Consider the following 26,390-nt stretch of genomic DNA (forward strand, 5'->3'; position numbering starts at 1 on the left):
ATTGCAATTCTCTGCTATTCCAGAATAAACCCATTTTCTGGTATTTCATTTTTAATGTCAAAAAGCGTCAATCCACCTAAGATAAAGACTCGGCTTTCGACGTATTCTTTCAGTAGCCGGCTAAGAACCTCCTACTTGCCCTCTCTTGCAGCTCCGCCCCCTCCGTAAAGTATCGCGGGGGCCTCAGCCTCCCCAACAGAAGAGCCTCTCTTCTTCGCTGTTCTCCAAATCCTAGAGCTAGCACAGAAAAAGTGTCACCTAGCTTTACAGACGTTCCTCCTGAGAGATGGCCGCGCCCATTGCACGTAAAAAGCGCTATAAACGGACGCGGCCATCTTACCTCACTGCCTGCGCAGCTGGAGACAAAGAAAACTCAATTTCCAGGTCAGGGAGCCTCTATAGTGGTCTCAGGAGGTTTGGGCTTCTGAGACGCTAAAAGCAGCAGTGACGTCTGTGTTTAGGGACCCCGGAACACTTGCCTCTCCCCGCCCTAAAATAGCCTAATCGTCTAACAAATGGCCTAGTCATTCGCCGTACGGCACAGATTTAAACATGGCCGGCCCCAGCAAGAGGTTGTCAAGCAGGCGCGGCCATCATACCTGCCATAAAAATTCAGAAACCCAGAATCCTGTTCTCTGGAAGGTTGCCAGGTGGCGGCCGACAGCCTCAAAGTTGCGACTGAGTCTGCGCACGGCCACTCCGGATGGGAAATGCTCATACCGCGGAGAGGCGGCGTGGTGCGGTAGTTTCAGGTTATGGGCGCGGATGCGGGGAAAATGGGAAAGGTCAGTGTGAGAAACAGTCCAAATTCAGGACCTGTGTAGGAGGGCGACCAGACGGCTACGGTGGCCCAACTGGGTCAGTCATGGGAACCCGTAAGGCTCAGAGACTGAGGGTACTGAAGGGTTAAGTGATTGGGCGTCCGAGCCTCTTGGGGGAGGGAATCTGGGGTGGCGGGTTTGTGTGAGTCAGTGTCAGAGTCTGTGAAGAAGATGGATTGGGAGTATATGGGAAGCAATAAACGAGGATTCTTGATTGAGAGAGTGCGTGGGGGTCAGTTTATGGTGGTCTTCAAGGGTCTGAGGCCAAGTGGGTTTCTTCGAAAACACTGATTTGAACGGCGTTAGGGCTCAGTGATCAGAAGCCTGAGGGGTCAGTGATTGGAGGTTCTAAGTTCTGTTTGGGTACCTGGAACTGGTGATTGTGGGAACTTCGGGGTTCAGTTCTGAGGGTGGTCAGTGAGGATCAGTGTTTGCAGAAATCTTTAGGCCATCAGTGATGAAGATTTCCTTTAGATCATCGATGGGGGTATCTGAGGGCATCAGTGACTGGACTTTTGTATATCAGGGAATGGGGAATAGAGGGATCAATGTGGGGGGGAGGTGTCAGTGATTGGGACTGTTAGTAATTGTGGGGGGAGGTAGGACAGTGGGAGTCCGCGATTGATCCCCAGTCTTTGGGATAGCATTGGAGGTCAGTGTGGGTTCGCCATCAGGGATCTGTGTAATCCACTGTTTCACTGTTCGGCAATCAGAATGGATCAGTGAGTTTTGTAGTCACTGACTAAGTGGCCTTTGATGGTCAAGTTTGGCATTCCGGGATATCTGTGACTACAAGGACCTCTGGGAATTAATAGATTGGAGACACCGCGTGTGTCTGTGATTAGGAGGCTTAATGGGGGTTGATGTTGAGGCTTGCAAAATGCAGACGTTGGGGATGAGAGAGTCAAGGATTTGAGACTGCAACCCTGCACAAGTGGGAACACACTTCACCCATGTGACATGCCCCAGCTGATGAGCAACCAGTTCCGTTCAGTTCGTTAGGGTGAAAGCCCACTTCAAAACTCTTTTTGAAACCTCCCTCTCTGGGAATTCCCTGGCGGTCCAGTGGTTAGGACTGTGTGCTTTCACTACTGAGGGCCCAGGTTCAATCCCTGGTCGGAGAACTAAGATCCTGCAAGCCGCGGGGAGCAACCAAAAAAAAAAAAAAAGAAACCTTCTTCTCCCTTTTTTACTGTTCCCCACATGAATGAAAGTGCTTTGAAAGGATCAAGTGTTAGAATTCTCTAAAGTAACATCTTGTTAAAAATGCATATTTCTCCTAATATTTCCTTTAAGGTTCTTTCTGGAAAATGTAATGACATGTCCATCTGTGACAGCATCCCAAGAGTCAGCCTGGTTTCTGGAAATCTATTCTGACTCCATGGCAGCTAGGATGGATGTAACTTTGCCTGTGGTTAGAAAACGAAGGGTTTACTGAGTAAGTATCTAAACTGATGTAAAAGATTTTGCTGAAGGGGCAAACCTTGAGAGCATTCGGAAAATACTTTTATCTAGGCATAACTTAAAAATAGTGTTCCCACCACACACAAACACACACACACACACACAGACACACACACACACACAGAAAGAAAAAAAAAGTTATTATGTGAGATGATGGAGATGTTAACTAACCCTGTTGTGGTAATCATTTTGCAATGTATACATGTATCATATCAGGGCATTGTACACCTTAAACTTACAGAGTGTTATATGTCAATTATATCTCTATAAGGCTGGGGAAAAAAAGATGAATTATGGAAGGAAAAGAAACTGGATCTAGAAGTTACTGTGTTCTAAGAATTTTTTTGCTTCGTTCTGTGTTTTTTAGGCATGGTACGTTTGACCTCTGTGAATCTGTGCCATATAAAATCCTGGTAGAACAATTCAATAAACGTAAAACCACAATAACAAGCGCAAAAACAAAAGTTAAAGCTACTTTTAGAAACTGTTCTTCACTGAAATTAAAGTCAAACTAATGGTGATTAAGATGGACTGAGACAAAATTACAAATGAAATGCAAATATGATTTTGACCATTAGCTTAATAAAAGGGTGAAATGCTGAAACAGTATTTTAATTGTTTTTATAAATATTACGTTCAATCCTTATGTAGTCTTTAGACAAAACACAATGAGTATATCACCTTAAGGAGCAAAGGAAGTTGAGAGTAAGGCAGGTAACATCTTTCAGAAGCCATACATGTCAAGCTTTCATTTTTAGAGCAGACAGTCTCTGATTTTTCCTTCCACAGAATCAAAGATACAGACCACATATGCAAGGGTAAGGAGTTAGGGCATTTTCTTTTTCTTGTAGCTCTTTTCCTTCATCACCTACACTGTGCTCAGTGCCAGGTGTGGGAGCAAATACTTTTTCTTTTTTAAGTTTTTAACATAAATCTTTTATTGAGATATAAAATGCATAGAAAAATATACATACAGCTCAATGAATTGTCACAAAGAGAACACCCCTGGGTGTTCAGATCACAAAACAATGTTCTAGCACCCTGAAATTCTCATGATACCCCCTCCCAGTTACTACCCTGCCACGGGGAACCATTCTCCTAATTCTAACATTACAGATTAATTTTGTCTGTTCTTGAACTCTAATTAAATGGAATATCTATACCTGATGGGGTGGCAGTATGTGGCTCTATGTGAAACATTTTTTTAAGTTTGAATACAGATTGTTTCATTTTATTTATGCAAGAAACATTTTTCCAGATCGCTTCCAGATCTGGACACAGATACACAGACAGTCAAATGTTCTTATGTTAAGGCTACAGCTCAGTGAATTTTTACATTGCAGAGAACTGTGTAAACACAACGTAGATCACGATATACATCATTTCTAGCATGCCGAAGCCTTTCTTATCAGTCAATACCCACTGCTGCCCCTGGGTCTAATTCAATGGATTAATTTTGCCTGTTTTTGAACTTTACTTAAATGGAATCATAGAAGTAATCTGAAGCCAAAACATTCATACAATGTGGAAGTTTTGTCTGAAATTCTGAAACCAGACACACCAGGACAAAATTCTGTTCTGTAGCCCTGGCTTGGCCATTTGAGATTGCCTGTTTTCTGTTATTCCCTCTGGAATCCAAAAACATAAACATTTAAGTGAACCCTGCAGTTTGGGGTGAATTTGGAGTCAGGATCCTGTTAATGAAGTTAACAAGTTAAGGCTGATTCTTCTTTGTAGGTAATTTGGAGGGGGACCTCAGAGCCCCCTGGTCAAAATCTCTTAGCCTTTGGAGACTGACCATTGGCTGCAGAGACTGAATAAGGCAGCTTGAAAAAGAGCCTGCAGGGAATTCCCTGGCGGTTCAGTGGATAGGACTCGGCACTTTCACTGCCGTGGCCCGGGTTTGATCCCTGGTCAGGAAACTAAGATACTGCAAGCAGCGGGGCATGGCCAAAAAAAAAAAAAAGCCTCCATGTGGTTGCCTGCCTCCATTTGACAGTAAGTTGTAGACATGATAGCCCTTTTTACGCCTAATGTGAATTTCCTGAGTACAAGAACATTTTCTTATGTGACCACAACATAATTATCAAAAGCAGGGACGTTAACATTGCAACACTATTATTATTTAAAATTTTTTTTTCACATCTTTATTGGAGTATAAATGCTTTACAATGTTGTGTTAGTTTCTGCCGTACAACAAAGTGAACCAGGTATATGTATACAAATATCCCCATATCCCCTCCCTCTCAAGCCTCCCTCCCACCCTCCCTATCCCACCCCTCTAGGTGGTCACAAAGCACTGAGCTGATCTCCCTGTGCTATGCAGCAGCTTCCCACTAGCCATCCATTTTACATTTGATTGTGTATATACATCAATGCTACTCTCTTACTTCATCCCAACTTCCCCTTCCCCCTCTGTGCCCTCAAGTCTGTTCTCTACGTCTGCGTCTTTATTCCTGCCCTGCCACTAGGTTCATCAGTCCTGCTTTTTTAAATTCCATATATATGCGTTAGCATACGGTATTTGTTTCTGACTTACTTCACTCTGTATGACAGATTCTAGGTCCATCCACCTCACTCCAAATAACTTGATTTCGTTCCTTTTTATGGCTGAGTAATATTCCATTGTATATATGTACCACATTGTCTTTATCCAGTCATCTGTTGACGGACATTTAGGTTGCTTCCATGTCCTGGCTATTATAAATAGTGCTGCAGTGAACATTGTGGTACATGTCTCTTTTTGAATTATGGTTTTCTCAGGGTGTATGCCCAGTAGTGGGATTGCTGGGTCATGTGGTCGTTCTGTTTTTAGTTTTTTAAGGAACCTCCATACTGTTCTCCATAGTGGCTATACCAGTTTACATTCCCACCAACAGTACAGGAGGGTCCCCTTTTCTCCACACCCTCTCCAGCATTTATCGTTTGTAGATTTTTTGCTGATGGCCATTCTGATACCTTGTTGTGGTTTTGATTTGCATTTCTCTAATGATTAGTGATATTGAACATCTTTTCATGCATTTGTTGGCCATCTGTATGTCTTCTTTGGAGAAATGTCTATTTAGGTCTTCTGCCCATTTTTGGATTGGGTTGTTTGTTTTTGTGATATTGAGCTGCATGAGCTGCTTGTACATTTTGGAGATTAATCCTTTGTCAGTTGCTTCATTTGCAAATATTTTCTCCCTTTCTGAGGGTTGTCTTTTCTTCTTTTTTTTTTATTTTTTTATTTTTTTGCGGTACGCAGGCCTCTCACTGCTGTGGTTTCTTCCGTTGCAGAGCACAGGCTCCAGATGCGCAGGCCCAGCGGCCATGGCTCACGGCCCTAGCCGCTCTGTGGTATGTGGAATCTTCCCGGACCGGGGCATGAACCCGTGTCCCCTGCATCGGCAGGCAGACTCCCAACCACTGTGCTACCAGGGAAGCCCCCTGTCTTGTCTTCTTGTTTATGGTTTCCCTTGCTGTGCAAAAGCTTTTAAGTTTCATTAGGTCCCATTTGAAACAGTATTATTATTGTTATCATAGTAGCATCAAGTGAAAAAAAAATCAAAAACAAAACACACAACATAAGAGCTGTGAGTTGAGTTTTATTCAGTGTCTTACTGAGAACTATAGCCCAGGAGACAACTTCTCAGCTCTGAGGAATTGCTACGAAGAGGCAGGGGAGAAGCCAGTATGTATATGATTTTTTTTGACTGGGAAATACATGTAGTCAAGCATAAAAAGATTATTGCTAGTCACAAAGAATAGACATCTCAAGTTAATGATTTTAGTGCTTTTCTGTGTATGGAAGAATTTGGGGTGATTGAAATTCTTCCTTAGATATGCATCTTAACTATCTAGGTGCCCTTCTATCCAAAGCACAGAGTGCCTCCTGTCTTTTCCATTCTCAATTTCCCTCAGGGCACACTGTCAGTAGGCACCCACAGTGGCTAATGACTTGATACTTGTAGAACTGGAATGGTGAGCAACATTTTTTGTTTACAGATGTCTCATCCACAGACCTTATTTAGATTTCTTTAACTGTCCCAATAATGTCCTTTATAACAATTATGTTTTTCTGGTCCAGGAATCTAATCCAGGATTACATGTTGCATTTAGTTGTCATGTCTCTTTAGAGTCCTTTAATTGGGAATATTTTCTCAGTCACTTTTTGCCTCTTTTGACCTTGATGTTTTGAGGAGTACAAGCTAGTTATTTTTATAGGATGTCCTTCAATCGAGTTTTTCTGATTTTCCTTATGAAATATGTACATTTCTGATTGCTAGTTGGAGTTGTGGTGTGTCCTCAATGTCCCATATCAGGAGATGCATGATGTTGGTTTGTCATATTGCTGGTAATGTTAACTTTGATCATTTGGTTAAGGTTATCCACTGTAACCTTAATAGTGGGTTGTCTACCATAAAGTTATGTTAATAAGTATCTTATGGGGGCATGTTTTGAGACCATGTAAATAACCTCAAACTTTCATTCACTAGTGTTAATATTATCCTTTAATGATTGTTGCCTGAGTCAATCACGACTGTTATGGTTGCCAAACGATGATTTTCTAATTGTGTCGTTCCCTTATATTGATTAGTTGGAGCTTTCCCTTATCCCCCAGTATCCCCCTCAGTATAAATATAATAGTGCATCCTAGATACATATAAAACAGGAGCTACACATTAGAAACTTACAAGCTGTTTACACTGTTGAGTTAGATCATGAGCCAGAGCTCAAACCTTCTAAATCTCAGAGAAAGCATCTTGGGAGATTGACTAGTTTACAGAGAAAGAGTTGTCAGATCATGTGACAAATAACCCACATAGACAGGAAACCTCTAGGGTCCCACTCTGGCCAGATAGATTTCTAAAGTGCTGTCACAATGAGGGATTTGGGAGCTAGAGAAGGAAAGAAACGGACTGTCAGAAATGTAGCAGAACTGTCAAAACCTGATGAAATGATCCATACATATTGTAAAACCCAAGTCATGGTTTTGTTGATTCTGTGACAGTATATCATATTGTATTTTTAAAAACTCATGGTGGAAAAGGTCAGATGAGATTATGTGGGATAGTTTCTTCAATTGAGTTATACCAAACTGTGGGTAGTTTTCTGTGGTTTTATTTTCTGTCTTGATTAAATGTTTAATCAAAGAAGTTAGAAGATATATATGAAAAGTGGAAGGAATCATATCATCTCACACCGATCAGAATGGCCATCATCAAAAAATCTAGAAACTCCTGGGTTTGGTTTTGTTTTTTTTCTCAGTTCCCTGGCCAGGGATTGAATCCGCACCCTCAGCTGTGAAAGCCCGGAATCCTAACCACTAGGCCACCAGGGAACTCCCATGGGTTTTGTTAAAGGAGGTAACTTTTGGAAAGCCCCTAAGGATGGGCTTTTTAAAATTACCATTTATCATTCCTGTTTTCACAGATGAGGAAAATGAGGCCCAGTGAAGTGAACTGTCTGGACTAGATCCCTTCAGTCAGTTAAAGGAATCACTGGCTTCAGACTTCTGTCTGAGTAACTCTCAGGCTCAAGTTCTTTCCAGAAGTTCCCCCTGCCCCAAACCCGGAGCACAGCCATCATTCAGATATGTCTACTGCCCAGTCTTCTGCAGGCTTCTTCCTCTTAGGCCTCAGAAAGTATTTGGGGAGGGTCTGTTTGATGACTCTTACCATGGGCTCTGCTTATCTTCAGGTTTCCTGAGTGCCCTGTACACCTTTGGGTCCCACCACCTCGCTGGACAGCAGGGCTCTCCGTGGGGCCCACAGGACCTTGGACACGTCTACAGAAAGCCCTGTCAGCAGCTGCAGCTGAGGGTGAGTTACTGTTTTTTAAAAATATTTATTATTTGCCACGCCACAGACATGCAGGATCTTAGTTCCCCGACCAGGGATTGAACCCTTGCCCCCTGCATTGGAAGTATGGAGTCTTAACCACTGGAACCCCAGGGAAGTCCCAGAGGATGAGTTACTGTTGAGAAATAGAGCTGTGAGAGCCTAGCAGACCAGGTAAAAGACTCTCTCGTCCAGGAGATGGGAATTTGGGACAAAAATCCCCTTCTGAAGGAGTCACCTAGGATCCAGACCTCTTGCGAGAGCAAAGATTCCTACATAACAGGAAATATCATCATCCCTGAGCCAGAAGTTTAGCAAGACTCAAACTGTTGTCTCTCCTTCTAGGGACCCTCCATGGCTACATGGTGGGAGAAGGGTTGGCCCAAAGATTCAGAGAGACAGGCAGAAGTGAAAGGAGAGGCAGGGAAGGCCATGTTCTCTCATGTGATAGGCATGTTCTCTCAGGGGAAGGGGACATTGGTCCAGCCCAGTGCATTCTGCCATCTTGTAGTGTGGCATGTGGCCAACCCACTCCCCTATTTTTTCTGGCCCTGTCTGGACTCTTAGCTGCATAGCCATGGAGACCAGGCTGAGGCTGAGTAGCCAAGTCCAGGCAGGTGAGGGAGGGAGTGTAGTGGCCCAAAGCTGGATTAACTGCCCCAGGCCTTTCCTGCCAGCTCAATTCCTAATGGACAGTTCAGTTCTCTCAGAGAACCCCGTCCCCTTTTCAAACCCTCCTGTGACTTCCCTCATAATGAAAAAAGGCAGTGGGAAAATGAATGAAATATGTAAACAATGAAATGCATATGTGTTACAGTTACAGATTAGAGTAAGAAACATCTGCCACCCAAATCGAGCCACTGATAATATTTTACTGTATTTCATACCAAAAGTTTTTCTACATATATATTTCTTAAATAACAGGATTGTGGGGTTTTTTTGTTTTTTAAAACTTGAGATGTAACTTACATAGAGAATAACATGTAGCTTTATGAATTTTTCCATATATGCACCTTCATGTACTCACAGCCCAGATCATGATAGAGAATATTTCCAGCTCCTCAAAGGCTTCCCCACTTCTCCGAAGCAGTGCCTGCCCAAAGCCATCACTTAGGTCAGGGTTGCCTGTTTCTGAACTTCATATAAATGATATTGAAACAAATTGATCATACCTTGTTTTTTAACTGCTTTTTTGACTTACAGCTATAACTTGATTAATATATTATTTAAGCAAAGAAGTATCTGTATTTAACATTCAAGAAAATCACTTTTTATTTCTTCTGTAGAAGAGACAGGAATCTAAATAGTTCATCTTAATACCGTTGAGACAGATTTGTTATATCTTGTGAACAGGATGTTCCTTAACAAAAGACATATAAGGGAGCTTTCTGGGTGATGGAAATGTTCCATATCCTGATTGTGTGGTGATTACATGAGTGAATAATTTGTCAAAACTTATCGAACTGTACAGTTAGAATGGGTTCATTTATTATGTGTAAATTATACCTCAGTAAAGAAAAAACATTTTTTTAAGACACAGTAAGCTCATTGCTCAGTCTCTTCCGCTGCTGATACGATAGTTAAATGCCACTTTCACACTAACCATGCTTTATGACTTATGCTTTATGACCTGTACAGTATTTCAGTGCATTTAATGGATGTTTATTGTCCATTAAATAAATGATATTTATTGTCCATGAAGAGAAAAGTAAAACATTAACTCACTTAGCACTGTAGTGTTAGGAATTTTTCCATATATGTACCCTCAGGTACCCACCACCCAGATCATGATAGAGAATATTTCCTGCACTTTAGAATTATTCTCTTTTTCAAAAGATGATATGTCAGTAGTTCATGAGAAAGAACTTCTGTAAAACAAAGCAAGGAAAATGTACTCATTTGGAAACAATTTTTTCCCTTAAAACTAGTGCCTTCTGCCAATCACTAAACTAATTGGAAGCTGTTCACTTTCCTTAAAAGGAGAAACTCATAATTTTATTCACATTCTTTCAGAGGTTCAGAAGGGCTTCTAGAATTTCCTCCTCTCAGAGAATCTTTATTTTTTCTTAGTAACAACTTGAACAGTTCCTCTTCAACACTATTGGAATATATAAGTAAAGCAAACAACAATTTTTACCAACATTATTAAGATATTGTATAAAATTCTTCCTAGCTTTTGAATAATTTAGTAGGTCTGGACCTTAGGTGACCTTGAGGCCTCAGTCTTCATCCTGAGGTAGTTTGACCCAATGAACCCTCTGTATTATTAACATTTGGCATGCCTAGGCTATTTTACCAAGAAAGTTTACCTTCACTTGTCCAATTAGGACAAGTATTATCTCAGTTCAAGGATGATAATATTATAGGAATTTCACCTTCAGTGCTAAGCTCACCATGTGGGCAAGCTTAATATTTAGGGACACTGAAGTCCTTTTATACTTATGTGACATTTGGAATAAATCATTTTTAAATTCTCAGGCTTACTTGACACATAAAAGTATAAAATTAAATAAAGTCTGTTCTTCCAGCCGTGACCAGTTCTTCTCAGTCTCCTCTGGTTAATTTTCTTTGATCTCAGAATTGACCAACTGTAAGAATAGGGCAGTCACTGATTAGTGCTGGAGGGATTATTCATGATTATGTAAAGAACCCTCAGGACAGTAATTTGCTAGACGTGTTTTTACAGGAGAGAACATCAGGATAGTCAAATGGTGTGAATGTCACTATACTCAGGAAAAGCTCTTCTCTGTCCTGTAGGAAAATTAGTCTCTTCTTTTTGCAAAGGAGAGATACTAGTTGCTCTGTTTTAAAGGTTGTCCCTAGACTGTTTCTCAGTGGGCAAAGCCTGGATCTGGGGGGAATCAGCTGTGGGGTTGACAAAGTTGGAGTTGTCAGCCATCAGGGCCACAACTCAAGAATGCCAATCAGGAGACAAACCCTTGTAGCCCCACAATGGTGGGATGGTTTTCCTGCCCTCAAAGGCGTGAATCAGTTCTGGTGGATGTAAAACTTATTTCATCTGAGCCTTGCCTTTTGCTTTTTGCCTTTCTTTTCCTTTTCTCTTTTACTGAGGTATAAAATACATAGAGCAAAATGTACAAATCATAAATATACAACTTGATGAATTTTTAAAATACATATACACACTCATTTAACCACCACTTAGATCAACATTTCCATCACCTTAGAGCTGGGGTTGGCAAACTCTAGCCCACTAGCCAAATATGGCCTGCCATCTGTGTTTGTAATTAGTTTTATTGGAATACAGCCACACTCATTCATTTACATATTATTGTCTACGGCTGCTTTCGTGCTACAACAGCAGAATTGAGTAGTTGTGGAAAACTCCATATGACCCCCAAAGCCTAAAATATTTACTGTCTGGTCCTTTAAATGAAAAGTTTGCTGACCTACCTTAGAAGGCTCCTTTCTGCCCCATCTCAGGGACTCATTCCTTTCCCCCATTCTGACTCTGTCGCCATATTATTCGTCTTACCCATTCTGGAACTTTCCAGAAATGGAATTATACAGTATATTCTCTCCTATGTTTGACATCTTTCATTTGGCATAATGCCTGTGAGATTTATGTTGCATGGGTGTCAGCAGTTCATTCCTTTTTATTATTGAATAGTATTTCATTGTATGGATGCATCACAATTTATCTCGTTCTCCTGGGCAGTTTCTAGTTTTGACTCACTATGATCAAAGCTGCTATGAACATTCTTACATTAATACAAGTCTTAGTTGAACAATATTCATGTATTTCTCTAGTATTTCTCTAGTATATATCCAGGAATGGAACTGTGTTCAGCTTCAGTAGATATGGCCAAATGGTTTTCCAAAATGGTTGAACCAAATTACAGTCCCCTCAGTCATGTGTGAGAGCTCTTGTTGCTTCTGGATGTGGATTTTCAATTCCAGGCTGTGGATTATTGGCAAAGTATATTCAGGCCTATTTATAAGGTTTCTCACTACTGTGAGTGAAAAACTTAAAACGTTCTTAATCAATGTTTGGTACAAATTTAGTTCCATATTTCCTAATACGGTGGATGTTTGTTCTCATCTGTTAAAAATTATTTTTTAGGGAATTCCCTGGGGTCCAGTGGTTAGGACTCAGCGCTTTCACTGCAGTGGCCCAGGTTCAATCCCTGGTCAGAGAACTAAGGTCCGGCAAGCTGCACAATGCGGCCGAAAAAAAATTGTTTTTTAATGACAATACTTAATAAACTGCTGGGTGAATAACAAGGTTTAGCCTTTCAGTAATTATTTGTACCATACTTTAAGTAACCATTAGTTTTATTAATGTTACACAGTTATTTTACTTCTCTTTGAGTTTTTTTGTAATATTTTCATTACAGATATAGAAGCCCCTTTTCCAGAATATACTTGGGGCCAGTTATTTAAGTTTTAAGGATTTTGTTTTTTAATAACTTTCAGTTCTTACTTGGTAGCAACTTTCGTTTCCTGGTAAGTCTCCTCTGTGCATCCACATTCTGAATTGAATGGCAACATTTTTTTCTTCTACCCCAGTGATCTAAAGCATGGGTTTTTGTCCAAGATTTACAGGGAATTTGCAAGTTCTAAAACAAGTCTGGTCCCTCACAGCTCTGTTCTCATTCTCCATCCTCCTCCCCACCCCGCCATCTCTGTCTTCACAGGCCGCAGATCTTTTTCCAAGAACAACAGAAAATGATCGAGTACCAGGTAAGTGTGACATTAACGAGCCAACTTCCGGGGCTTCCTTGGTGGTCCAGTGGTTAAGACTCCATGCTTCCAATGCAGGGGGTGTGGGTTCGATCCCTGGTCAGGGAACTAAGATCCCACCTGCCACACGGCGTGACCAAAAAACAAACAAAATGAGCCTACTTTCCCTTCTTGGGGAAACTGTTCTAGAAAAAAATATATGCATTTCAACCACATATGCCTTGTCATAGGCTGGGTTCTCAGGAAAACAAACTTGGGGATGGAAATTTGCACACAGGAGGTTTACTAGGGAGGCTCTTGGAACACCTGTAAGTCAGTGAAGGAAGCAAGGTGGACAGAGGGAGTTGTTGAACAGAGGCATCAACTGATCTTATAAGATGCTCTGGAGCTGGGATGGTCCTCAATGTTGTCCTGAATGGAGGCAAGGAGGCCTTTGTATTCTGAAATCAACCAGTCATTGGTTGTAGGCTGCCCCAGGGAGGGGACATAAACTTGGGTGGGGTTGCTTCCTTTGGCCAAGGGAAATTCTCTAAAGGTTTCACGCCGGCAACAGCCAGCCATCTCCTAGCAGCTGGGAGAAGTACCTCGGTACTGCAGGGAGATTTGGGTGGAATACCACAGCCTCTCTATACACATAGACACAATGGCCAGATACTTATTATACATACTACTCTACCCTTTTTTCCCAATTAAAATATCCTAGAGATTGTACCATATTAGTACTAAGAACCATGCCTTTTTTTTTTAAATAATGTACATAATGCTCCATCATATGCATGGAATACTTAACCCATCCCCCATATTATGGACATTCCGGTAGTTTCCAAATTTGATATTTTAAGCAATGATGCAAGGAACATTCTTTGTTGGAATACAGATGTACAAGGGGAGAGTCCAGTGAGAGTCAACTGTGGACTTCCTGGTAGCCCAGCAAAAAGGCAAACACAGCCCATGACTTGCATTGGCCATAAGGAAGAAGTGTATTGTTATTTCCAAGAGAAAACTAGCTTTCCAGGGCACTTCTTTTTTAAGAAGTGTCTTAGACATTGATGTTCCTGTGGGTTTGAACCTTCTCTGGGGCCTCTGGGGGTGGTTTCGTCCACTCTTAGGTTGATGCTGGTGCGTCTGCAAGTGACTCCCACATCCATACCTAAGCTGAGGCCTCCTCTGAGAGCTTCAGACCCCTTTGCCCAACATCTGCACCTGGCTGCCCCAGAGCACTTCAGATTTAATGTGTACAAAGTTGAACTCTTGATTTCTGTCTCCTCTTTCCTGTTTCTCATCTCAGGAGATGGTACCATCCCACCAGGCAAGCCAAGACCCTGAGATTTTCCCTTGACTTCTCCCCACCTTCCACCTCTCACACTCAGTCACCAAGTCTTGCTGATTTTACAGCCTCAGTGTTTCTTCCATCTCTCTCCTCTTCATCCCTGTGTTTGGTGAAAAAGACATGGCCTTTTAGGTGCAGGATTACGTCTTTTCTGCTTTGCTCTGTTCTATTCCCTCCCATTCTGTTTCATCCTATTCTATCCCACTCCACCCAATCCCATCCCATTCCAATTAGCTCTTTTTGGGAAATACTGCCCAGAACCTGTCACTGAGCCAGGTCCTGTGCTCTGTGATGAAGCCTGACTGCTGCTCATGCACTACCACAGTACGTTGTTCTGGCATCAGAGAGGGAGTCTAGTTGGTACCTCCTTTGTGTGGGTCTTCGGGTCTCACGTGCCAGCTTCCATGGCCTCCACCCTAGTTTTGGTCCTGCCTTCAGATCCATCTGCCTGGGCCACTACTCAAGTGCTACTGTTGCAGGAAAAAAGAGTGGGGTACGAGAGGGTGGTCACATCCCAGGTCTCAGGTGAGTCCCTGGGATGGCTGTCAAGTGTGGGTTCTTGGCTTCACGCAGGAAAGAATTCAAGAGCAAGCCACAGTAAATTGAAAGGAGGTTTATTCAGGGAAAAACACACTCCACAGACAGAGTGTGGGCCATCTCAGAAGGCGAGAAGCGCCAGGGTATGCACGGGGACTGTCAGTTTTTATAGGGGTGAGTAATCTCATAGGCTAGTAAGTGGGCAGATTATTCCAACTATTTTAGGGGAGGGGCAGAGATTACCAGGAATTGGGCCACCACTCACTTTTTGGCCTTTTATGGTCCACCTTGGAACTGTTATGGCACCTATGGGTGTGTCATTTAGCTTGCTGATGTATTACAATAAGGTATACTGAGGCTCAAGGTCTAGTGGAAGTCAGTCATCCACCATCTTGGACCTAGTTGGTTCTAACCAGTTTATGTCGTGTCCTCAATAGCTGTCATTCTTTTAAAGGTTGTGCCCTGCCCCCTTCCTGTCTCACCACCTTAGGACCCAGCATTCTTCAAGGAAACCTACAGCCTCCTGAGAGTGGAGAGTGGCTGCTCTCAGCCCTTTCACCTCTGTGGGGCCCTATCAATGCTTCTTCTCTCCGGCCACTCCCAGAGATAGTGGGCCAGTGCCACTGGCACTGTGCGGTGCACTAGGGCTCTCCACCCCACTGACACCCAGGCACAGGTCCTGGGTGCCCCTCCCCACCTTTTTTTCTGTCCTTTAGAATTGTTTTCCCATTCTTAACAGATTTTTAAATAATGATTTACAATCTTTTTCTACTTAAAATAGGTACTTTTATATTGTGCTGCCATATGCCAGGCAAAGTTTATAAAGGCTTTACACATGTTAACTCATTTAAACCTCATAATATAATAACTAAGAGACACACACTGTTATTATCTCCATTTAACAGATGAGAAAACTGAGGCACAGAGAGGTTAAAGAGCTTTCCCAGGGTCGCTCATTTAGTGGCTGAGCCTGTATTTGAACTCGAGCAGTCCTGCCCCAAAGTTCATACTTTTAACTGATCTGCTCCATTGCCTCTTGCGTCTGTCAGTGACTGTAAAGCAGTGGACAGCAGTCCACAAAACCACCCTCACTTCTGACAGCAACTGTAAGTTTAGAGGTTCCCAAGACCCTCGGGTTTGATAATTCGCTAGGAAGACTCACAGAATGTTATATTCACAGTTAGGGTTCATTACAGCAAACGTATATGGATTAGAATCAGCCGAGAAAAGAGACACTTGGGGCAGAGTCCAGGAGAGCTCCACACACAGGACTTCCATGTGTCCTCTCCCAGTGAGTGTGGACAGTGCAAAATTCTCTCAGCAACCATGTGTGACAATACAGAGTATTGCCAACCAGGGAAGCTCACCTAAGCCTTGGTGTCCAGAGTTTCCTTTGGGGGTTGGTAAACTAGACATGACTGACTGCTGACTTCAGTTTCCAGCCCCTCTGGAGGTTGAGCTGATTGATGTCTGTGAGCCAAAGCTTCCCCCCAAAATCATGTTGTTAGACTATCTGGTGTGGCCCAAGGCCCCCAGGTAAACAGAGACACTCTTACCTAGGAGGATGTTACAGGGGCTTAAAGATTAACTTCTAGGAACTGAGGGCAAAGGTCAGACCTCTCCTTGGGCAAGGTTAAATTCTCTACTATACAGTCACTTGAAGATAATATCTTAGGTACTAAAGAAAAAAGTGTTTACTTACAGGAGTAGAAGTTTTTTCCCCACACCAAACAATTCTCCAATTCTATGCAGACCATACAAGTTAGGGGGTCAGTCTTACAAGACTGCCTCCCACTTCAGATGCCTATTTGATAACCCAGGTGGTCACCTGAACTTCTGAGTAGCCAGCTATAAATTGGGGGTTCACATGACCCCTCCTCAGTTTTGATAATTTGCTATAACTCACAGAACTCAGGGAAACACTTTACTTACTATTATAGGTTTATTATAAAGGATATTATAGAGGATACAAATGAACAACCAGATAAAGAGGTACGTAGGGTAAGGTACAGAAGGGGCCTGAACACAGGAGCTTCTGTCCCCATGGAGTTTGGGGTGCACACCCTCCTGGCTGTGTTCACGAACCTGGAAGCTCTCCAGGGTTTTTATGGAGATTCCATTATTTAGGCAAAATTGATTAAATTATTGGCCTTTGGTGATTAGCTCAATCTCAAATCCCTCTCCCCTCCCCAGAGATTGGGCGGTGTATGGCTACAGGTTCCAACCATCTAATACCTGGGTGGTTCCTCTGGCAACCAGCCCCCATCCTCAAAGAGTTATAGCATTAGTATAAACTCTGAGATGATTGACACGGGCTTGTTACTACTAATAAAAGACACTCCTATTATTACTTCTGTCGCTCTGTAAGTTACAAAGGTTTAAGAAGCTCTGCGCCAGGAATCAGGCAAGAAGATCAAATATATATATATATATATATATCTTTATTTATTTATTATTTTTGGCTGAGTTGGGTCTTCATTGCTGCGCACGGGCTTTTCTCTAGTTGCGGCCAGCGGGGGCTACTCTTCGTTGCGGTGCACAGGCTTCTCATTGTGGTGGCTTCTCTTGCGGAGCACGGGCTCTAGAGCACGGGGGCTTCAGTAGTTGTGCCACGTAGGCTCAGTAGTTGTGGCTCATGGGCTCTAGATCACAGGCGCAGTAGTTGTGGTGCATAGGCTTAGTTGCTCCGCGACGTGGGATCTTCCCGGACCAGGGCTCAAACCTGTGTCCCCTGCATTGTTGGCAGGCGGATTCTTAACTACTGCGCCACCAGGGAAGCCCTAATATATATATTTTGTGTATATATATATATATATATATATATATATATAAATATATATATATTTCTTAATATATATATTTCTTAATATATCACAATATCACAGATGCCTTCTTAGGTTAGTACCTGTGGGTCTTTCAGCAGCTATCTGGTTCCAGGGCACTGGGCTCTTCGGAGAATTTGTTCTCTGTGCCCTAAACCAGAGGACTGACTGCCCAGACAGTGTAATCTGAGGCTTGCCAGGCTGTGGAGCCTCCTTTCCAAACTTCCTCCTCTGGGTCTCCAGCTGGACTCTTCTGCCATTGGCCTCTTGTGTTTTAGTGTCTCTTGGGGCTCTGGCCTGAGTATCTGCTCATCCTGTCTCCTTGCTGAGAGAGACCACACTGTGTGACAACTTTAGCTACCACTTCTGTGCTGATGGCTCACACAGCTTTAGCTCCGTTCCTGTTCTTGTTCCTGACGTGACTCATGTCCATCCTGCTGCCTGCCGAGTGTCTCCCCCTTTGTGTCCCCAACACACCATGTCCTCTTTACTTTTGCAGTTTTTCTCAGCTGCAATTGAGATTGGTGACCAGTGTCACCCAGTTGCCTTTGAGATACCACAAAGGTAAGGGTGTTACCCTTACGCCTTCTTCACACTCCACAACCAGTTAAGGTACAGGTTCTGCTCTTCTTTACGTTGGTCCTTCTCTATCTCACTGTTTCCGTCTTACTTGTGAGCATCATCTTCCACCTAGGTTAGTACAGAGTCTTTCCTTTCTTCTCGCTCCAGGTCACCCACCACATTTCTCTTTCCATCCATTCACTTTCAAACTATCTGTGAGTTCTGTATCTCTTGTAGGCAGTATTACTTTTTTTTGTTTTGCAGTACGTGGGCTTCTCACTGCTGTGGCCTCTCCCGTTGCGGAGCACAGGCTCCGGACGTGCAGGCTCAGCGGCTATGGTTCACGGGCCCAGCCGTTCCACGGTATGTGGGATCTTCCCAGACCAGGGCTCGAACCCGTGTCCCCTGCATCGGCAGGCGGACTCTCAACCACTGCGCCACCAGGGAAGCCCGGCAGTATTACTTTTTTATCCAGTCTAACAATCTCTGCCTTTTTGGAGTGTTTAATCATGTATTAAATAACCTTATAATTTAATATAGTTTAATGTAATTATTGGTAGGATTGGATCTATATCTTTTTAGCATTTAGTTTTCTATTTGTCCCATCTGCTTTTGCTTTGTTTCTTTTCTCTTGTATGTGTATTTTTGTGCGGATTAACTGAATAGTTTTTAGAATTTTATTTACTTCAGTACACCTCTTTGCACTGAGTTTAGTGATTACTCTAGGGAGCAATGTCCCTCCTTAACTTTTCACAGTCTGCTTAGAGTTACCATTGTACAGCTTGACACGGAATGTAAGAAGCTCACCACATGCCTTCTAGAGTGTGCTTTCTACACACCCCACTCCCTTGATAGATTTCTCATTGTCTTAAAGTCCATCATTTCATCACTCACAGGCCTCTGTACTCTCTCCTGTAACTAGTGATTTGCCATCCTTAAAATCACTGTTTGGCCCCCGTGCCTTTGTTCGTGCTGCTCCCTCTGCAAGGAAGGCAGTTTTTCCATCTCTGCAGAGAAGATTCAGCTGCACATATCCCTTAGCTCTGAAGCCTAACTAGACCCTGATAATTTTAGTGGACCATTCACTTCTCTGTGTGCCATAGCCCAGATGTCCTGCTGTCACAGCTCTTGCCCTTTCACCCTGAGGGCCTTACATATTGCTCTCCCTGCCAGGCTGTGAGCTCCTTGAGGTCAGGTGCCACCCATGACTGTGTCCCCAGCAACCAGGACTGGGTCAGACACAGTCTTCAGTCAATATGTGTTGACCCAAATATAAATGACAGTGGCTTCCAATCCCATCATATATAGTCCAAAGCCAGGAATATAAAAGGCATCCTAGATAAATGATCATAATAAGCTCTGACCTATGAACATTATAAAAAGTCAGAACCATCCACCTCTGCCTACACTTTCCCCACATGACTCAATGTCATTTCATCTTCAGCAGAGACCTGTGTCATTCAAGGATGTGGTCGTGGGCTTCACTCAAGAGGAGTGGCATAGGCTGAATCCTGCTCAGAGGGCCCTATACCGGGATGTGATGCTGGAGACCTACAGCAACCTCGTCTCAGTGGGTAAGAACAGCTCTGCCACACAATCTAGATTATGCTTGAATGACCACCTTTCCTTTTTCAGTTGCTAAAAGTAACTGAAGTACCTAGAACCTCTGAAGTACCAAATACTTTCTATGTCTCAGACACTGTTTTAGCCACTTTTAAAATATTAGCTCATGTAATCCTCATAAGAGCCTTATGAGGTAGGTACTGTTAGTACCACTATTTTACACATTTGGGAACTGAGGCAGAGAAGGTGAAGTAACTTGCCCAGTGTCACCCATGAAGTACATAGCAGAGCCAGAGCAGGATTTGAACCCCAGCAGTCTGGCTGCACAGTGTGTATTCCTAACCCTTATACTGTGTGCTTCAGTGAGCTTGGCTTGAGTTTCAGTGGTCCTGGATTACTGCTTCCTTTTGAGTTCTGGACAAAGTGTGTGTACAGTCTCCTCCCAAGTACAGTGTCTGTTGTGTAGCCTTTAATGCTGCCTGAGAAGACCAAGGAGCTCAGTCTAAGGCCTGGATCATTTCCCTGGAACAGGTTATGAAGGCACCAAACCATATGTGATCCTCAGGCTGGAGCAGGAAGAAGCACCATGGATTTGTGAGGCATCATGCTCGGGCTGCCACTGTCGGGGTAAGTATGATAAATCCAGCAAAAGACATACTAAGGGAGGCTGGCACCTTTGGGATTTTGTTCAGGGTCCAGCTTTTAAAAGCCTTAGAGCTTTGAAAGCCGCTGGAGACATTTCTCTGAGAGCTTCAGCCTTCTTGGTGACCCTTCAGCCTCCATACATCCCACCTCCCTGTGTGCTTGCTCCATCTCCTTTTCTCCAGAATCCTTGGCCTCTCTCTTGAAGTTATCAGTACACTTTCTCTTTCACATTCAGGCATTCTTACAAATAAGCTTCTGTGATTCTCTTGTTCTTGCCGATTCCTTCCTATTCTCTATTCTAACAGTTTTTGGGTAAAATGCCCCAGACCTGCCTGCCATACTCAGAGTCTCACTTCCTATCCTTTCCTTAATCCCTTAAGTTATCCCTGAGTCGCTTAATTTCCTAAGTCACAGACGAGGAAGCAGTGAATTCCAGGAAGTGAACAGGGACAGTTGGGTAGTGAAGGAGACGCCTGAGTTTGGTCTGTCTTAACCACTTCTATTTAATTTTCAGAATAACTGCCCCTCTCCCGTCAGCTCTATAAAATATCTCAACAATAATCTGTGGTATCCTGAGTGTTGGTAACCTACTCTTCAGAATGCCTCTGGACTTCTGCTTCTCCAATAGAGTTATGAGTTTAGCAAGAAGAGTCAGTGCCATCTGTTCCTGGATCTCTTTATGCCATTTGTACTTAGTGTTATAATCACATGATTGAATTAAATATTATATAAACCCCCAAAACATTCAAGTCATTTCATGCTTCTCCCCAAAATAATGTCTTTGAGATTACCACCATCCAGCTTTCACTGGTTGTAGTAGTAGCAGCAATAGCATTAGAATTTCTGGCCAACACTCAGTGTGTGCTCACTTTGTGCCAGGTCTGTTCTCAGTCCTTTACATATATCAACTCATTCAACCCTTACAATACCTGTGAGGTGTTTATTACCAGCCTTTATTCCCCCATTTACAAATGAGCAAACAATCACAGAAAGGTTAAGAAACTTGTCTAAGAACATATAACAAAGTAAGGGACCAAATGGGGATTTGAACCCAGGTGGTCAGGCTCTAGAACCAGTATTCTTTTTTTGTAATTTTTTAGCCATGCCGCGCGGCATGTGGGATCTTAGTTCCCCGACCAGGGATCGAACCCGCTCCCCCTGCAGTGGAAATGCAGAGTCTTAACCACTGGACTGACAGGGAAGTCCCTAGAACCAGTATTCTTAACCATCACACTCTGATGCCCTCTGAGGTGAATTTTGCTTCATGAAACTGCTCGTCAACCTTCCTGAAACCATTGTAACCTGGCTATCAACTGCTTTTCTTTTCCCTCTTTCAAGAATTTTATATAATAACTGCCAAAAAATAGTATCCAGTCAGCCCTCCTTTCTAAGTTCTCTGTATCCTCTATTTCCCTGGCTGCAGCCCAGCCTTTTCCTTCCAAGGGACTACTGCATTTTCTGTTTTCCAAACTTGATTCTCTTCTCAATGGTGTAACTCCCTAAAGAAGTCATCCGTTCTGAGACCATATGATGCTCACAACCGGCCTCTTTGACATTTTGCCACCTTTTGTCCGCCTTGTACCACCTAGGATCCCCTACCCCCCATTTTACCAGTCTGGATCATCTCCACAGTTATGTCCACTTATTCCTGTTTTTTGTCGAGCAAGAACTGAAGTCATCCTCTTTTTTGCTTGCTACCTCCCCTCCACCCCACATGCACACAAGTGCATGCATATATATACCTCACCTTACTTTTCATTCCAGAGTTTTGCTACCATGAGCTCATTTTGAAGCTTCTGTCTCTGTCACCCTAATTGTTCTATGCTTATGTGCTAGTTTTGTTGGTTTTCCTTTGAGAAATTACTTTAAATCTTCCTGTCTACTTTTCATTTCCCACTGACATCTCCTAAAATTGGACCCAAATTACCTCATGCCTGAATGTCTTTAAGTTAGGGGTTCTTAATCATTTTTGTGCCATGGAACTCTTAACCATTCTGGTGAAGCCTAATAGACCCCTTTTTTACATATTAAAAAATAATAAAACCCATAAGATTACATGAGATACAAATTACTAAAATACAGTAATTACTAAAATAAAGTTAGAAAATGCAATATCAAAACACTAATGATGTTAGTGATATTAATGATAATAGTAGATATACTTCCTTATTTATATATTAAATTATGAGATCTCCCGTCAGGTCAAATAATTGTCATGATCTCAAAGTAGAGATGATTGTAAACATATTTTGAGAAATCTGTGACAACTATAGTGTGACATGAAAATACCTTATTCACAAACTAGGACAGTTACAGGAGCTAATACTAATGTTTTGTTGTTCACATTCATAATCAAAGGAAATGCTCAGTTGTAGTTAGAACAGATTTCTATATACCAAGTTAAGAGCTCCTACTTTAAATTCTAGTTAGCTTCATTGATTCCTTCTTTTATCTAGTTCATCTTAGAGCCCTTGCCATTTATATTATTACTAACTAGCTCAACATAAACTCTCTGACTGCTGTAACAGTGCTTGTCAAACTCTTAGTATGATAACGAAGCATCTGGGCAACTTGTTAAAATACAGATTCTGATTCTGTAGGTTTGGGGGTGGGGCCCAAGATTCTGCATATCTGCCTACATATCAGTTCCCAGATGAGGGTGATGCTGACCATTGAGAACCATGCATTGGGTAACAAGGTGCTTTATGACATTTAAACCCCTTTCCTCTGTAACAGGGATCAGCAAACTTTGGCCTATAGGTCAGCCACCTAATTTTGTGCATAAACTTTTATTGGAACACAGCTGCACCATCCTTACATTTACATACTGGCTGTGTTCTCACCATACAATGCAAGAGTTAAGTAATTGTGACCGAGACCATATATCCCACAAAGCCTAAACTAGTCGCTGGTCCTTTAAGAACATGTTTGTCAACCACTGCTCTATAATATCTTCTCATCTTCAAAATTATTTCTCTCTATCATCTATGACATGTTTCATTACATTTGTGCCAGTTTCTGAATCTTCTATACTCGTATTGGTACCTTTAGTTATGATTCATGCTCTCTATTCATATACTGTGCACCCTTTAAACTTTTAGGGCATTTCTCAAATAGTTTTATTCCAGGTCATAATAACAGATTCATAAGGAAAGGTTTGCTGTACTTTCTCCAGAAAACATTTGGCAAGGTAACGTCCAGAAGAAAAGACGGCAAGACATGCTTTTGAGGCAAGGTACATTCATCAGCAAGAAAACGTTGCCCAAGGAAAGAAGCCATGAATGTAATAAGTTTGGGAAAATATCACATCTGAGCACTGATCTTTTTCCTTCAATTCAAAACCCTAATAACTGGGACTCTTGTGGAAAGAGTGTGAACCATAATTTAGACTTGAATGGTTTTAAGAGAAACTATTCAAAAAAGCAAGATGAGTGCTATGGATATGGGAAATTATTACAACATACAAAGCATGATAGAAGACCTAATGGAGAAAAATTCTGGGAATGCAGTCACTGTGAGAAAGCTTTCAGCCATAACCCAGCACTTATGTATAAACCAGCAGTAACCAATTCTCTTGTGTACAAACGGAAGAGGGTTCCACCTACAGAGAAACCCCATGTCTGTACTGAGTGTGGGAAAGCCTTCTGCTACAAGTCTGAATTCATTAGGCATCAAAGAAGTCACACTGGGGAGAAGCCGTATGGATGCACTGACTGTGGAAAAGCCTTTTCACATAAGTCAACCCTCATTAAACATCAGAGAATACACACTGGGATAAGACCCTTTGAGTGTTTTTTTTGTGGGAAAGCCTTCACCCAGAAGTCACACCGCAGAGAACATCAGAGGACACATACAGGAGAGAGACCCTTTGTGTGCAATGAATGTGGGAAGTCATTTGGTGAGAAGTCATACCTCAATGTACATCAAAAAATACACACAGGAGAAAGACCCTATCGTTGCAGAGAATGTGGAAAATCCTTCAGTCAAAAGTCATGCCTCAATAAACATTGGAGAACTCATACTGGAGAAAAACCCTATGGATGCAACGAATGTGGCAAAGCTTTCTACCAGAAGCCAAACCTCAGCAGACATCAGAAAGTTCATGCTAGGAAGAATACTTATAGGAATGAAAACCTAAAAATTGTAGAAAAACCTTGAGCAAGATATCCTATTTCATTATATGTGGAGGAATTCATCCTTAGGAGAAACCTCATTGACCTAATAACCATTTATCATAAGGCAAGTCATGCTCCAATTGTGACAGAAAATTTTATACTAAAGATTATAGAAAATATTTTATAAAACATAAACCTGTTCATTCTGGCTTATGAAAGTTAACATGATAACAGAATACAAAATATATGTGAAGAAAATTAGAGGTATATTATGGTATGTCCCACAGTGAGCCACATAATAAGCAGTATTTATATTTTAGAAATATAAATGTGAATTTAATAAATTGTGAATATCAAGCACATATGTAGAATGCCATTCACCAAACTTTTTCACTCTAAATATCACCATTGTCTTTTGGTGTCTAACAATGCAAAAAACAATAATAATAATATGGCCAACTATTTTTTTAAAAAGCTTTAACATTTTAAACCAGCACATTTTCTCCACCTTTTCTAGCACAACTGGCTTTTTAATCAGGAAGAAAGTAAAGTTGAACCAACAGCACAAACCATACAAAAAAAAAAATTGGAGGCGGACTTAAGATTTAAAGTTTTTAAATAACAATAAAATTCTTGAAAGAAAATGAAAGGAGACTACATGTACAATCTAGGAATTGGGGGAGATTAACTTTACCAACCCAGGACACTCAAAAGCTGTTAAAAAATAAATATTTGACTACATAAAAAGTGCAATCTTTTGCATGGCAAAAGATGCCATCAACAGTCAATAAACAATGATTTGGGGGGAAATATTTGCAGAGCCAGTCAGAGAAAGAGTGGTCTTCATACTGACAGGAAAAAAATAACCTGATAGCAAAACATGGCAAAGAATGAATAGACAGTTGAGAGAAGAGCAAATCCAAGTGGCTCATGGGCTTATCAAAAAAATGATTAGCCTCAGTAGTTGTTGGAGAATGCAGATTAAAGTTATAATGAGATAACAGTATGCAATCAAGCTGACGAAAAAGAGCAGGAATGCTTTTTGCTGTCAGGCCAAAAGGTGTTCTTAAGACACTGCTGGTAGAAACATAAATTGTTACAGCTCTTTTGAAAAGCAATCTGACATCTATTATAACTTAAAATACTTATGCCACTTTGTGCAATCTTCTCTTAGAAGTAAAACCCCAATACATAAGGGACATGTACATTTATTGTGAATTGTTCCTAGTGGCAAAAAACACTAGAATCAAAATAGATGTCCATCAGCAGGGAAATTGGAAGAGGGAAGGAACTATAGTATATCCATTCCATAGGATGTTTATATAGCCATTAAGGTGAACAAGTTAAAACTATGCTAGTGGACCTGAATGGAATTCCACAATGTTTCCTTGAGAGAGAAAAGCAAGGTAGAAGTGTGTAAAATGACTCTGTTTTTGTAAATCAGTTACAAAATGCTTCTAGGTGCTTATGAGTGATAAACATGTATCATATATGTTTGTGTAAGATTTTATATGCATGGAGAAAAATATAGAAGAGTATACATTGGGTTCGGGGAAGGTGGGTGATGCAGGTGGATAATGGGGTAGTCAAGAGAAGGAAAATGAAAGCCCCAAAGAAAAATTATGTAAATAACTGAACCAAGTATGATATGTCAAATATGTGATTAAGAAATTTGAGGGGGAAGCTAGAACTCTACTAATTTGTGGAGATATTTGTGGTATATTGTTAAGTGAAAAGAGAAAATTTCAGAATAATGTATATGAATCTATTTTTTTAATTAAAACACGTATATGTGTATTTATGCATGTGTGTGTTTATATGAACAAAGAGAAAAGTGTGGAGGGACAGATATAAAACAAGATATTAACATTGGTTACCCTGGTGGGGAATGGAAATGTAAGTAGTTTTTAAATTTATATATCTTTGTATTGTTTTACTTGTTAACAAACATATATTACTTTTGTAATTTGAAAAACAAAATAAAGGGGGGAAGAGTGTTTTGAAATACA

At 41.6% G+C, this 26,390-nt stretch overlaps 1 protein-coding gene across 5 annotated transcripts; it reads left to right on the forward strand.

Moving 5' to 3' along the window:
- Window positions 1-228: 228 nt before the first annotated feature.
- ZNF793 (zinc finger protein 793) lies at window positions 229-26,390 on the forward strand. Of its 5 annotated transcripts, none has more exons than XM_067720272.1 (7): window positions 229-785; window positions 2,118-2,259; window positions 7,965-8,086; window positions 12,763-12,808; window positions 19,506-19,632; window positions 20,153-20,248; window positions 23,442-26,390. In XM_067720272.1, the coding sequence occupies exons 4-7, from the start codon at window positions 12,794-12,796 to the stop codon at window positions 24,422-24,424; spliced, it is 1,221 nt and encodes a 406-aa protein (XP_067576373.1). In that variant the 5' UTR covers window positions 229-785; window positions 2,118-2,259; window positions 7,965-8,086; window positions 12,763-12,793; the 3' UTR covers window positions 24,425-26,390. The 5 variants fall into 5 exon arrangements, with proteins under 5 accessions (XP_067576373.1, XP_067576371.1, XP_067576370.1 ...); XM_067720270.1 differs by having other exon boundaries at window positions 233-875; window positions 19,503-19,632; XM_067720269.1 differs by having other exon boundaries at window positions 233-858; window positions 19,503-19,632.

This window comes from Pseudorca crassidens, chromosome 20, assembly GCF_039906515.1.
Source record: "Pseudorca crassidens isolate mPseCra1 chromosome 20, mPseCra1.hap1, whole genome shotgun sequence".
NCBI lineage: Eukaryota > Metazoa > Chordata > Mammalia > Artiodactyla > Delphinidae > Pseudorca > Pseudorca crassidens.